Genomic DNA, 13,637 nt, shown 5'->3' on the forward strand with positions numbered 1-13,637 from the left:
CGAGAAGTGCAAAGCAAATCACAATTCTGAAAACAAAATAACAAATTACAAACGCAAATGCAAGTCTAAAAAACAAAATAACAATCCAGAAAGCACAACAACAATTCAGAAAACATTATAACAAGTCAGAAAACCCAATGAAAAATCCGAAGAGGTAGGTATAGTTTGAGACAGCACCATTGGTTTGGGATTACTCACCGCTGGTTCTGCTCTGTATACGTTGATTGACAGATGTCTCGTCCAGTCAGCGATGAGTAATCCCAAACCAAACTATCTCAAACTATACCTACCTCTTCGGATTTTTCATTGTGTTTTCTGACTTGTTATAATGTTTTCTGAATTGCTATTTTGTTTTTTAGACTTGCATTTGCGTTTGTAATTTGTTATTTTGTTTTCAGAATTGTGATTTGCTTTGCACTTCTCGGCCACCGTAGTTTTATATATGAGATGAGGACATGACTGCAGCCGGCAATGACTGAAACCAGCACATCCAGTGCAAGGCGGCTTCAGCTTTTTAATTTTACTTAACATTATTTTATTTATCCATTATACTGAAGAGACCTTTTTGAAAGATATTGTTTTTTGTTTATTTGTTTTGGTTTGTAATTTTGAGGTGTTCAGTTTTATTTTGGTTTTAGAATATAAACGTGATTGCTCTCCTCACAAATCAGCTCTTTCTTGTTTTTGTTTCATGCTCTCTGTGCCTTGCCCTGGACTTTTGTCACTTCCTGTCTCCCGTGGTGTTAGTAGTCTGTTTGTTCATTTGTTCCCCTTGATTAGTCTCCACAGGTGCGTCTTATCTTTTTAAGCTTGTTAGCCCCCTGTGTGTATATATAGCCCTAATTGTTCTTTAGTTCCTTGTGAGTTGTTGAATGTAATGGTTGTCTGTGTAGTGTAGTGGAGTAATTTTCACTGTAATGTATCAGTACTTTTACTCAAGTATGGTTTTTAGGTACTCTTTACACCTCTGGGTGTGGGAAGTTGACCTGATGGACTTGCCACCAAGTGAGAGGGTCCATCTCACTGTCTATGGTGGGAGACATCATGTAGCTGTTCAATTCCGCTTCCACAGCGTGTGATGGTTCCATAGATGACAGAGCTGGGGATATCTTGAAGAAACTGCCCAGGGATTTTTTTGGCCGCCGGCTTTAGGGTGACATCTGATGGACCCATGCCCTTGTGATCTTGATCACTCAGGCTTTGCTCCTAAAATAGAGAAATAAAGTAAATATTGTAATCAAATCTAGTTATAGTGCATTATTTTGTCACTTACTATTGTCATATTAACATTTACCTTTGGCACAGTTGCTTCAATTTCAGACATCACCCTGGCTCTGGTGTCTGACACCTTGTCAGCGCTGATGTAGGCGGCTTTGAATCTGGGGTCCATAAAGCAGGTCATGTCCAGAAGTTCTTGAGTTGCTGGGTTGTCATACTTCATGTTCATGTACTCTAGAATCTTCATCTTTATGGACTTTGTTAAATCACCTTTGCAGCAAGAATTGAGGTGTTCATCAAGTGAAGTACAGGTTTCACATATGAAACACTTGCATAACTTTCACCCGACAGAGCATCTGTAAATTCTTGCAGGGGCTGCAATGCCTGGTTTATGGACTCAAGTACATCTAGGTCCTGCCAAGAAGGAACTAAATGTCTTGACTTTCTGTCTGCTGACAGGACGTCGCTTATGGCCCACTGCTGCTCTGGAACTCTCTGAATCATTTTCTGCCTTGAACCCCACCTTGTAGGGCATTCTGTGATGAGGGAGTGCTCCGGGAGGTTGTGCTCTTTTTGTGCTTTTTTTCAGGGCCATCTTCCCCTTCCAAGTGTGGGAGAAATGTCCCACTAACTTTTTGCTTCATGAGCTCGAGTAATGCGCTCATCATCTTTAACAGCATTTTCTGTAGAGTTAAGAAAAAACAAAACGAGGACATACAGGATGAAATAACATTACAGTACTATAATAAAAATTTTATATAACAGCATTTGAGATAGAAAACTGTGAGTTACAATTTGCTAACCTCTGTGGATTATATTTCCTAAATAAACACATTATCTTAAATATTACAAATCATGTCTATACTACATCCAACTGTACCTTTTTTTCAGTTTTAATTTTATTATTGCAAATTCATTCAACACTCACCGATGGCCAGATGCAAGCGGTGACCAAAGCATTGTAGTCTGACCCAATTATTAAGTTCGGTAGCCTTCACCACATTGGCTCCGTTGTAATTGACACTTGATTTTCCTCTAAGTTCCAGCTGGCTAAAACATCCCGCAGCCCATGGGCTATGTTTTCACTGGTGTGGGATTCGGGGAAATACACAACACCCAGACAGCGTGTTTTTAATTCAAAATCTTGAGTAAGAAAGTGAACGGTATAGCTCATGTACGGCTCAGTCGTACGACTGGACCACAGGTCAGTGGTGCTAGCGTAGAAGTCCACTTGGCGCAGCTCGGCTCTCACTGTCTTCACACAAGTCTCGTACATCTGTGGAATTGCGACATGAGAAAAATAATTCCTCGATGGCAGCTGATATCTTCGGTCCAATTTGTTAATTAGACCCACAAAGCCTTCTTTTGCTCACGGTGTTAACAGGCATCATGTCTTTAGCTAAAAAGCGTGTGATAGCATCTGTTAATTCCTTGTGGCGTTTCAACGTTTTTCTGTAAGGCGTTGCATTTGTCAAACTTTGATCGATGGTTGTCTGTACGACTCCCTTATTGTTACATGGCTTTTCGTTAGCAGGTTTGGTAGATTTGGCCTTACACTTTCGGAAGTCTTCAAATAGCTCCCTGTGGTTGTGTTCCAGATGGAGATTAGTTGTGTTTCCTCTCGACGTGACCACAGTTTTTCGGCACGACTTACACAGTACCTGCATTTGTGACACATCTTCTCTCTTGAAGCCGAAAAATTGCCATATTTCAGACGTACAGTTCTTTTTAGACACAAGTTCTTCGCTGCTGTCATTTTCCTCGCTGGTCTCTACTCCTGCCATATTTATTTTCCACTCTCTGCTCTGAGCCACTAGGTTCACCTTTGGGCCCGGTCTATCCAATAGCATAAAAGCACATACTTGGGAGGCGGGTATAAAGATAGTAAGGTCCCATCTGATTGGTCAAATTTGGACAACCTATGCATGCAACACACAAATCCTTAGCACATAAAATACATTTAATTTATCGCAACTCTCTCATGTCTTTAGCTAAAAAGCGTGTGATAGCATCTGTTAATTCCTTGTGGCGATTTGGCCTTACACTTTCGGAAGTCTTCAAATAGCTCCCTGTGGTTGTGTTCCAGATGGAGATTAGTTGTATTTCCTCTCGACGTGACCACAGTTTTTCGGCACGACTTACACAGTACCTGCATTTGTGACACATCTTCTCTCTTGAAGCCGAAAAATTGCCATATTTCAGACGTACAGTTCTTTTTAGACACAAGTTCTTCGCTGCTGTCATTTTCCTCGCTGGTCTCTACTCCTGCCATATTTATTTTCCACTCTCTGCTCTGAGCCACTAGGTTCACCTTTGGGCCCGGTCTATCCAATAGCATAAAAGCACATACTTGGGAGGCGGGTATAAAGATAGTAAGGTCCCATCTGATTGGTCAAATTTGGACAACCTATGCATGCAACACACAAATCCTTAGCACATAAAATACATTTAATTTATCGCAACTCTCTGCGATACAGATATCACGTATACTATTATCGCGATAACAATAATTTTCGATATATCGTGCAGCCCTAATTTCTATTATGATTTATTTTATTTGTCGAATATTTTATTTCAGCTTTTTCAATTTACGGAAATTATTTTTGAATAGTCTTATGTTTTTATTTATTTTTTTAAGTTTAAGTTGTTTACCTAATATTTATATTTTATTTCAGCTTTATTTCAATTAATGAAAACAAATTTGAATAGTTTTAGCAAACAATAGCAACATTGGTTATTAAACAATTTGTTTTAGCAATTGTATTAGTTTTTCTTCAAATAGTTATATTCATCTTTAACTTATTTTTATTTTAGTTTTGGTTAATTTTAGGACTTCATTTCAGATTTCTGATTTGTCAAAAGTTTCACATTTGTTTCCAAATTTCTTTTTTTTTAAGTTTTTTTTTATCTCATTAATTTTTTATTTTGTTTATTTTAATTAAATTTTTTTAAATTGTTTTAGTTTTTCTTCAAATAGTTATTTACCTTTAATTTATTTTTATTTCAGTTTTAGTTTTAATAATTTTAGTACTTCAACTTGAACTTTTCAGATTTCTGATTGTCTAATTTAATTCCTATTTTTTTACCCTTTTTTTCTAATTTATTAATTTTATTTTAATTTTATTTTAATTATTGAAAACATTTTTAAATTGTTTTAGGTAACAGTTACAAAGCTGGTTATGAAACAATTAAGAGTGAATTGTATTACAAGCAGTATACATAATAAACACTCTTTAAATGATATAAAGCATTAGTAAAGATGTCATGATGCTACTCTTCTGTGTGTTTGTTGCAGGTGTCTGTCTCAGCGAGGAGGACTGCCTCTGCTGCTGCATCTCAATCTCTCCGGCTGTCTGCTCATCACGGGGGCGGGGCTTCAGGAGCTGGTGTCCGCTTGCCCCTCCCTCAACATCGAGCACTTTTACTACTGCGATAACATTAACGGTAACACATAGACAGAACACCATAGTGCATGCAAGAGTCCAGCCATACAATCGACATGAATAACGAATGTCTTTCACTGTTTGTTATTTATGAAACAAAAACGTACAACTTTCATAACTCGCTCACAAACTAGTTTTCATTTCGTTAACGAAAAATGCATTTTTCCCATGACTAAGACGAGACGACAGTAAGGTCAATAAACGATAACTGTGACTTGGGGCTGAGCGATTTGGCACAAAATGTAAATCTCGATTTTTTTTTCAGAACGTTTGACCGATTATCGATTTTTAAAAAAAAAAAATGTTTACGATTTTTAACTAGTCAACTTGAAAGTGTAACTACAACATGATTCAAGTAACTTTTTTTCTTTATTATCCCTGTAGTTAATAAATTCTATTCCAAGTGCAGCACACATGAAGTTGTTAAACAAATCACTTGTTAAATATCTTTGCAGAAAAAAATGCATGAACTACAACTACATCTGGTACAAACTTGTCTTATGCATATGTGACCCTGGAGCACAAAAGCAGTGTTAAGTCGCTGGGGGATATTTGTAGCAATAGCCAACAATACATTGTATGGGTCACAATTATACATTTCTCTTTTATGCCAAAAATCATTAGGATATTAAGTAAAGATCATGTTCCATGAAGATATTATGTAAATTTCCTACCGTAAATATATCAAAACTTAATGTTTGATTAGTAATATGCATTGCTAAGAACTTCATTTGAACAACTTTAAAGATGATTTTCTCAATATTTAGATTTTTTTGCACCCTCAGATTCCAGATTTTCAAATAGTTGTATCTCAGCCAAATAGTGTCCGATCCTAACAAACCATACATCAATGAAAATGTTATTTATTCAGCTTTTAGATGATGCATAAATCTCAATTTAAAAAAATTGACACTTAAAACTTGTTTTGTGCTCCAGGGTCACATATCAACATGCAATATCATTGATGAAAAAAACCTAAAATGTATTATTAAAAAATAAAACTTTACCAAAACCTCTTAATTTTCGTCGAAAAAAAGGAGACAAAATATTATACGAGCTTTCATTTGTGCGGTTGCCAGATATCAAGAGTTCAAATCTGCAAATCAGAGCTTCACTGTTAAAAGGATACATTTTCTGCCTGGTGTTTTGCGTATTTTTTGCGATCTGGCAACCATGCGCTCGCTCTTCATCACAAAAGCGCCGACGATGATCCGACAAACGAGTAAACTAAAGTTCAGCGATCGCCATGTGAGACGTTCAGCTTAAATGAGCTCGATCTGATCTCCTCTGTTTCGTTTGCGATCGTGTTCGCTGATTAAATGCACTTGCTCAACCGCTGTTGTTTTAATAGAGAAACATTATTGCAATTTGGAATTACTATTAGGAATTGTACTGTTAAAATGTAACAATGTAGACCGAGAGAGTGCATATCTAAGTCTTTGATATTAATTAATATATTAAATAGCCTATAATAAACCCGTACACTAGATGAGGTCAAATAGTCCACATTCTATTGATTTGTGCTTATTGGTGAAAATGCAATACCTGAAATGTAAAAAATAATTTTCCCAAATGACAATCTTTTCGATTTATAATTGAGCAATTTTTTAAAATCAGTTTAACTATTATAAAGCATGACGAAAATGTGACAGTTTTCCATTGACTAAAACTTGACTAAACAAAAACCGGACAAGTTTGACTAAATATGTTAACTAAAAAGACTAAGTAAAGTAGACTAAAGACTAAATAAAAAATGGCTGATGAAATTAAAACAAAGTTTCTCCAAACTGTGTTTCTAAATTGATGAAAAGCAAATAATAATAAATGATTTATTGTGATGGTTTATTTATCAAATAAATATTACAAAAACATTTTTATAAAAAAATTTGTAATATTTATTTTTTAAATAAATGTAATGTCAATTTGACATTTTGTATTTATTATAAATAACAAAGTTCAAATCAGAATTAAATAATTTTTAAAATATAACACTAAAAAAAGAGAAAATACTTTTTTAAAGAGAAGATACTATTTTAGTATTGAGATACTGTTGGTGTTTTTTAATATTATCCATTTGTTTTCCGTTTTCATTTCATTTTAGTTAAAATTATATATATTTAAGTGTGTGTGTGTGTGTGTGTGTATATGTATATATATATATATATATATATATATATATATATATATATATATATAAATGTGAATAAAACACACGCACATTCTTAAAATCTCTAAATATTTTAGCTTAAATGTGCTTGGCTGACAAACATTTGAGAATCCCTGTGCTACATGAATGTAATAAATGTATGATGTGATGTATGAAAAAGTCTGCTAAATGTAAATGACTGTAATGCACACAATTCCACATATGAAGTCCAAACCCAAGTATGACGGCATCTTGGTGAGTAAAGGGTGTGTTATTATGAATTAGGGCTGCACGATTAATCGAATGCGATTGTCATGCGCATCTTGTTAGTAAAGCCGGTTCTGTAATCAGCAGGAAATCATCATCACGTGCTTTCAGATGGAGCAGCATCTACTACACATAGCCGTAGTTCACTGACAAGTTACGCAAAAAAAAGCGCAGACGATTTTATTGCGTGATTATGAAATCGAAGAAATCGTTTGCGATAATGACAGCTGTTTGCATAGCTTCTCAGTGAACTACGGCTCTGTGATGTAAATGCTGCTCCATCTGAAAGCATGTGAAAATACCACATTTAATAACATATTTTTACTCCAAACTCACTTCATAACGTCAGTCGAGTGTTTGAAATAAATCCTTCTGTGAGATGATGTGGCTTCTGACACAGAATAAGGCACGCAACATATTTCATAGTATTTAAGCAGTGATAAAGGCATTGCATTAGAAATATACTTTATTTTAATGAAAATTATAATAATAAGATCTCAGATAAACCATATATTGCCGTAGTCGTGTGTTTATTAGTCACGCTGAATCAATGAAAGCAGTTGAATCGTCTGTTTATTCAGCTGCAGCGATAGCATTTTCTGGGTTTCTTCTGCGAGGCGTATTTGGAGTTTCAGCGCGAGAGCACCTTCTGGCCTTTGGATGGAGATTTACTGCTGATCACAGAACCGTGCTTCACTGAAAGATACGCATGACAATCACAGCTTCTGTCGAATCGCGATCTCAATTCCGTTTCAATTTATCGTGCAGCCCTATTATGAATTCTGGCTTTATCTGACTTAATAGACTAGTTGCATTTTATTATCCACATTTAGCATGTTTTCTGTGCTCTTGAATGCGTCTCTAGATGTGCAGTTTATTTTTCTCAGTTTAGTGAATCTTCTCTGTGGATTCATTTACTCAAACTGTTCGCGCCCGCGCATGAATTGAGAGCGTTGTCTATGTATTTAGGGTCTTCTTAACTTGAGTTTCTGTGGTCCTGCAGGTCCTCATGCTGACGAGGCCAGCGGGTGTCAGAATCTGCAGTGTGGCTTCAGGGCTTGCTGTCGATCCGGAGAGTGACGCTCTTTTCTCTGTATTCATCTCTTTACCCCTCTCTCATCTCTCATCCATGTGCACTTTAATCGGGAAATTGGTTCGAGATGCTCTTCGACGCAACTTGCTTTCCCTAAAATCAAAAACGCTTCAAATAAAGTGAAATTCGGCATTGCAAACCTTCATCTGAGAGCTATGTGTAAATAACTCAACTGTCCACAGGATTTTCTGACGCTCTTTAATTGGAAATTGAGTGCTTTAAGATGCCAGTTCAGCATAGTGTGTGTTTTTTGTTTTGAGTATTTCACCCAGGCACATAACACCTCCGTCTCTAACTCAATTCTGACTTTACGGAGTCATTAGGTTTGATGTTAAAATCACCTGCTTTGGTTCCCCTACTCTGGACTAATAAGGTCGTGAATAGGAAAAGACTCTAGATAAGTTAATAGGCTTGAGTTCACGAGCTCATTGAGTTGTAGTTTGTCAAACAATGCAGGTTTCTTTTGGAAACAGCCAGTTTATAACCAGTGTTCATAACCTGATGCGGAGATGACTGCCAGATAGTCAGCTGCTAATATTCTCTCCAGAGCTTTGAGCGAAACATCGTCTGTGATTAAATATCTGGCAACCGTGTCAAAGTAGAGAGCTTTCCCCGTAATTCAAGCTTTGGTTGGTTCAAAAAAGTGGTTTGTGAGCTGTAATAAGTCCTGGGTATGTTATACTCGTTAATTCTCCACTCATTCTTCTTGAGTTTTTTTTTGTTTTTTTAGATGCTGCATGATCATGTTTCTTTTGAGTTCATTAGCTGACCATTAAAAGCACCTTGAGACAACATTTGTCTGTGTTGAAGTCTTTATTGAGCATAGGGGTTGTCAAGGACAAAACAACATCACAAAAGTATACAAGTGTCCATATGACATTATATTCCAAGCCATATGAGGAGAAGTCGTGTTGCATTTCTGCTTCTGCATATTCAAACTTGGTGGTTTGTGTTTATTGACGAGACCGCTACGAGAATCAACGGTGTTTGGTTTCGATGACCTCAAACCTGCGCAAGTCTGAAAATGTACAGGTGTGAAATTCAAGATATCAAAATTCATCAAAATATCTTACTGTTCTGTTGTGTGGAAAAAAGAAAGTCATATAGACTTGGAACAGCACTGTAAGTATTAAAGCATGTCTGGAAAATTAACTCCTACCTTCAGTTTACCATCAAAAGACAACACCGATCTAAACAATGTCTCGAATGTGAAGATAAAGCATTTTTGCCTTAAATGTGGTAAATGAAATATAAAACAAATGTAAATCGAGAACCTGAGTGTAGTACCTTACAAACCGATTCCCTAAGGCATGAAGCAAAGAAAGAAAAAAAAATCAGCTAAACTCTAGATTTGCTCACCACTGTCCTGAAATGATATGGATGGGACATGAAGATAAGAGGAAAAATTGTATTTCAGTGCTTTTCCATTCCCCTGAGAAATGCAGTGTCCACATGAAACTCTGCGTATGGTTTTGTGAGGGAACGCAGAGTTTCTTGGGGGAATGCAAAATGTTTGAGAGAATGCACAAGCATTGAAATACAATTTTTCGATATCTCATATTTTTTTTCTATCATATTACTTCAGACTTATGTGCCTCTAGAAGCTTACGTTCTGCAAGTGAACGGCGCTTTATTGTTAATCCCAAAGCAGCAGAAAATCACTTTCACAGACTTTTACACTAACCGTTCCCTCCTGGTGGAATAACCTGCCCAACTCAATCCCAGCAGCTCAGTCCTTAACCATCTTCAAGAAACCACTAAAAACATCTTTATTTGACCCTCTAACTCTAGCACTCTATTATAATTCTATTCTTCAAAAACAAAAGAATAGACTTGCACTCTATTCATTTGCTGCTTGTTTTCTTTAAAAAAAAAACTAACACTTGCTTTCTAATCTTTTTGTATTCTATCTGTTGTCTTTTCATTTATTATACAATTAACAAATGCAAAAAAGACCTCTAACACTAGCTTGCTCTATTTTTATTTTCTGTTTTCTTTTTATTATATTGTTTAAAAAAACCCTTGCTATGTGTACTGCGTTAAGGAACTGAGACTTGTTATAGCACTTGCATATTATTGCTCTTTTGTTAGTTTTGATTGCTTTTATTATCCTCATTTGTAAGTCACTTTGGATAAAAGCGTCTGCTAAATGATTAAATGTAAATATTCCTTTAGCGTCTCCGGGGGATTCTTTACAGGTAGGCACAGGTCCCATGTGGAACTAGTTATATCCTACTTTCAACCTCAGCCCTCTTACCAAGTGTGCATTAAGATCGCTAAAGATGCTGGAATCCACCAGTTCTTCCAGTGACTGGTTGCTCTGCAAGGTTTTTTCCAGTCCAGCAGTGAAACCGTCTGTACTTGTTGCTTTTGGATGTATGGAAATTCTGAACACAAAGGTGTAGTTTAGCTTGAACATTGGTGAGACAAAAGGGTGCCATACTTTGGAATAAAACTGGTTTGATGGCAACAACAAATTTGTTCAAACGGTGACACTGACAAACACTTTTTTTGCTTTCGTTCTTGTTTGGGGTGAAGTGTGTAACTTTTCTGCACCACTAAAGGCACCAGAAGGAACTGCCCCTCTCCCATCTTCTAATGTTCATGGTTCAAGTCACTTTGGGAAGTCCACCAATGGCTTAATTATAGCTCATGTCTATTAATCTGGGATAGGAGAAAGTGTTTGGAAAATTATTTCACTTTTTAATCTCACCCTGAGGCCACATGATGCCTTTTGGATTTCCTCCATCTCAGCCTCTCGATCCGTAACCGTCGTCTTGGATTTTCCAGCTGCCTCTGGGAATCATTGGACATCGTCACTCAAGACCTCAATCTTTTACTTTTAGCATCGCTGTTGTGACCGAGAACTGTCACAGGCACTAGCTGTGTGTCATAACCTGTTGAGGCAACTTGAATTAGGTATGTCTCCTATTATCATTGCCTTTTAATCATTATGTCTTTGTTCTGAAGAGTTTACAAAGTCTTGTGACCCTGGAGCACAAAACCAGTCATAAGGGTCAATTTCTCAAAATTGAGATGTATGCATCATCTGAAAGCTGAATAAATAATCTTTCCATTGATGTATGGTTTGTTAGGATAGGACACTATTTGGCTGAGATACAACTATTTGAAAATCTAAATATTGAGAAAATCATCTTTAAAGTTGTCCAAATGAAGTTCTTAGCAATGCATATTACTAAACAAAAATTACGTTTTGATATATTTACGGTAGGAAATGTACTAAATATCTTCATGGAACATGATCTTTACTTAATATCCTAATTTGGCATAAAAGATAAATCTATCATTTTGACCCATACAATGTATTGTTGGCTATTGCTACAAATATCCCCCAGCGACTGGTTTTGTGCTCCAGGGTCACATTTGAGCAACATCTACTCTGTAGTGGAACCAAGTCCATACCAACATCCCTCATCAAAATACCATTTGTAAACCAAACTGTAACTGTCTATTCTCATGCATATTCATCGAACCAGTAAAAAATGGCTTGTTAATGCATTGCATATTAAAAACAGGTACTTCATTGGACTCAAACCAATCCTGACCCACAATTACCTGCTCCTCTGCTCGTGCTGTAGCAGCCCAGACCATGTCCTCTGTGGTTGGTGGGCATTGGATTCGTCTGGATCTGCAGCTGGAGCCTCGTTTTCTTCCAGATCTGTCCCACATGAGGAGTCCTGTTTGCACTGTTTTCCTGCAGGTCCTGGAGGCAAACCGAGCACACGCATGAGTCCTGCTCATCTGCCATTTGCATGGAGAACAAGCAGCTCGGTGTTAAAGGGACTCCACAAACAGTTTCGTTTTGTTTCTTTCTTTTCCTCGAGCGTGTTTGTGGGCGGGACTCTGTTTATGTGTGTGTGTACCTGTTTTTCTATTCTGGTGGGGACTTAAACCTGACTACACACAGACTCATGGGGACTCGTGTCACGGTGGGGACCTAAATTGTGGTCCCCACGGGTACAAAAGCTTATAAATCATACAGAATGAAGTTTTTTGAAAATCTAAAAATGCAGAAAGTCTCCTGTGAGGTGTAGGGTTGGTGTAGGGCAATAGAATATACGGTCTGTACAGTATAAAAACCATTACGCCTATGGAGAGTCCCCACTTTTCACAAAAACAAACCTGAGTGTGTGTGTGTGTGTGTGTGGACAGATAAAGAGAGACAGTACTGAAGCTTGCTCTAACGTTAAACCTAAACACAGAGAGACACACGGTTGCTTACCAGGATGCTGTTGCTTTGTGTTTAGCAAAATAATACCAGACTAACCAGCTAGTAAAATGAATTCAAATAGTCTGAGTGTGCCGGAGAGACACTGTACCATCATGTCTCTTTTCCTTTTGACTGCCATTACTGTGTATTTGCATACAGAGGAAAAGTGAGACGGACATTTGACATCTTATACTGTTACTGTTTTTTATGTCCTCAGTATTCAGCTCTAGTGAGTGAGTGTTAGGTAAGGTTTATGTGTGTGGACAGAGTCCAGGGACCGTGCAGTTGTCAAACAGAAACTTGTGTAACTTGTTGAGGGACAATAAAACAGTAGGACGGGCTGTTTCATAATTTAATGCTTTTTGTTTTTTAATTTTATTGCATGGAGAAGGCATGGTTCATGTCATTTCTCTGATCAACATCCCTGGAATTATTTTAATGTTTTAAGATCAATATTAATAACTCCAATGATGTTAAGGAGTAATAAATGTTTTAAAGTCCTTGTCTGATGGCTGACCCAGCAGATGTGCTTGTATAAAGCAGAAGTACACTATAACTGAAGGATGTGAACTTTTTCTCAACAGCGAGACGAATGTAATTGTTTAAGTGAAAATGTTTGTATAACTGGTCACCATTTCTTTGAAGTTTTCACTACTTCAACTTTTTCATTTCATTTTAAATGATCCTTTTAGTTTGGCAGGATAGTTGAAACTGAGCGGCCCTTTTGCATTTGTCCTTTATGCTATAAAGCTATTATTTGAATATATACATTGTGCTGAATCTATCAGTTTAGCTCCCAAATCAAGTTCCCTCTGCAGTGTCTGAAGCGTGTCCTGTGTAAAGGTGCAGCTTTAAGCTGAGAACACTTTAGGGACAATATTGTTATGAATCAGGTATTTGTCATCTTTTATTAATAAACCCAAATGATGACTTAACTATTTTAGTGGTATTTTAAGACGACGGAATTGATCATAGAAATCCGCAGTATTCATCATGAAATTCTAAAATGTTGTTATATATTTCTCATGAAGAGACATTAATAAAACAAAGTCATATCAGCTCCCAACAGCTGCTGGTACCAATTTGGTTTGATGTCTAAACGCTGATGCATTGACTTCATAAAGTCTCCTGTATTCATAGCACGTGTGACACACCTCGTGTTTTTATGAAACCTCATTCACATAAATACTCTCTCGCGCTCTCTCTCTCTCTCTCTCACACACACACACACACACACAC

General features: G+C 36.9%; 1 protein-coding gene across 1 annotated transcript in view; it reads left to right on the forward strand.

The window, feature by feature from the left end:
- LOC107570192 (F-box and leucine-rich repeat protein 5) overlaps window positions 1-8,959 on the forward strand; it is a 38,339-nt gene extending 29,380 nt beyond the window's left edge. The window contains exons 10-12 of the mRNA XM_016256398.1: window positions 1,808-1,870; window positions 4,478-4,662; window positions 8,078-8,959. Of these exons, the coding sequence (XP_016111884.1) occupies window positions 1,808-1,870; window positions 4,478-4,662; window positions 8,078-8,154 (325 nt within the window). The 3' untranslated portion in view covers window positions 8,155-8,959. The remainder of the gene's footprint in view (window positions 1-1,807; window positions 1,871-4,477; window positions 4,663-8,077) is intronic.
- The last annotated feature ends 4,678 nt before the right edge of the window (window positions 8,960-13,637 follow it).

The sequence above is a fragment of the Sinocyclocheilus grahami genome, unplaced genomic scaffold, assembly GCF_001515645.1.
Source record: "Sinocyclocheilus grahami isolate Dianchi unplaced genomic scaffold, SAMN03320097.WGS_v1.1 scaffold1425.1, whole genome shotgun sequence".
In the NCBI taxonomy this organism is placed as follows: Eukaryota; Metazoa; Chordata; class Actinopteri; order Cypriniformes; family Cyprinidae; genus Sinocyclocheilus; species Sinocyclocheilus grahami.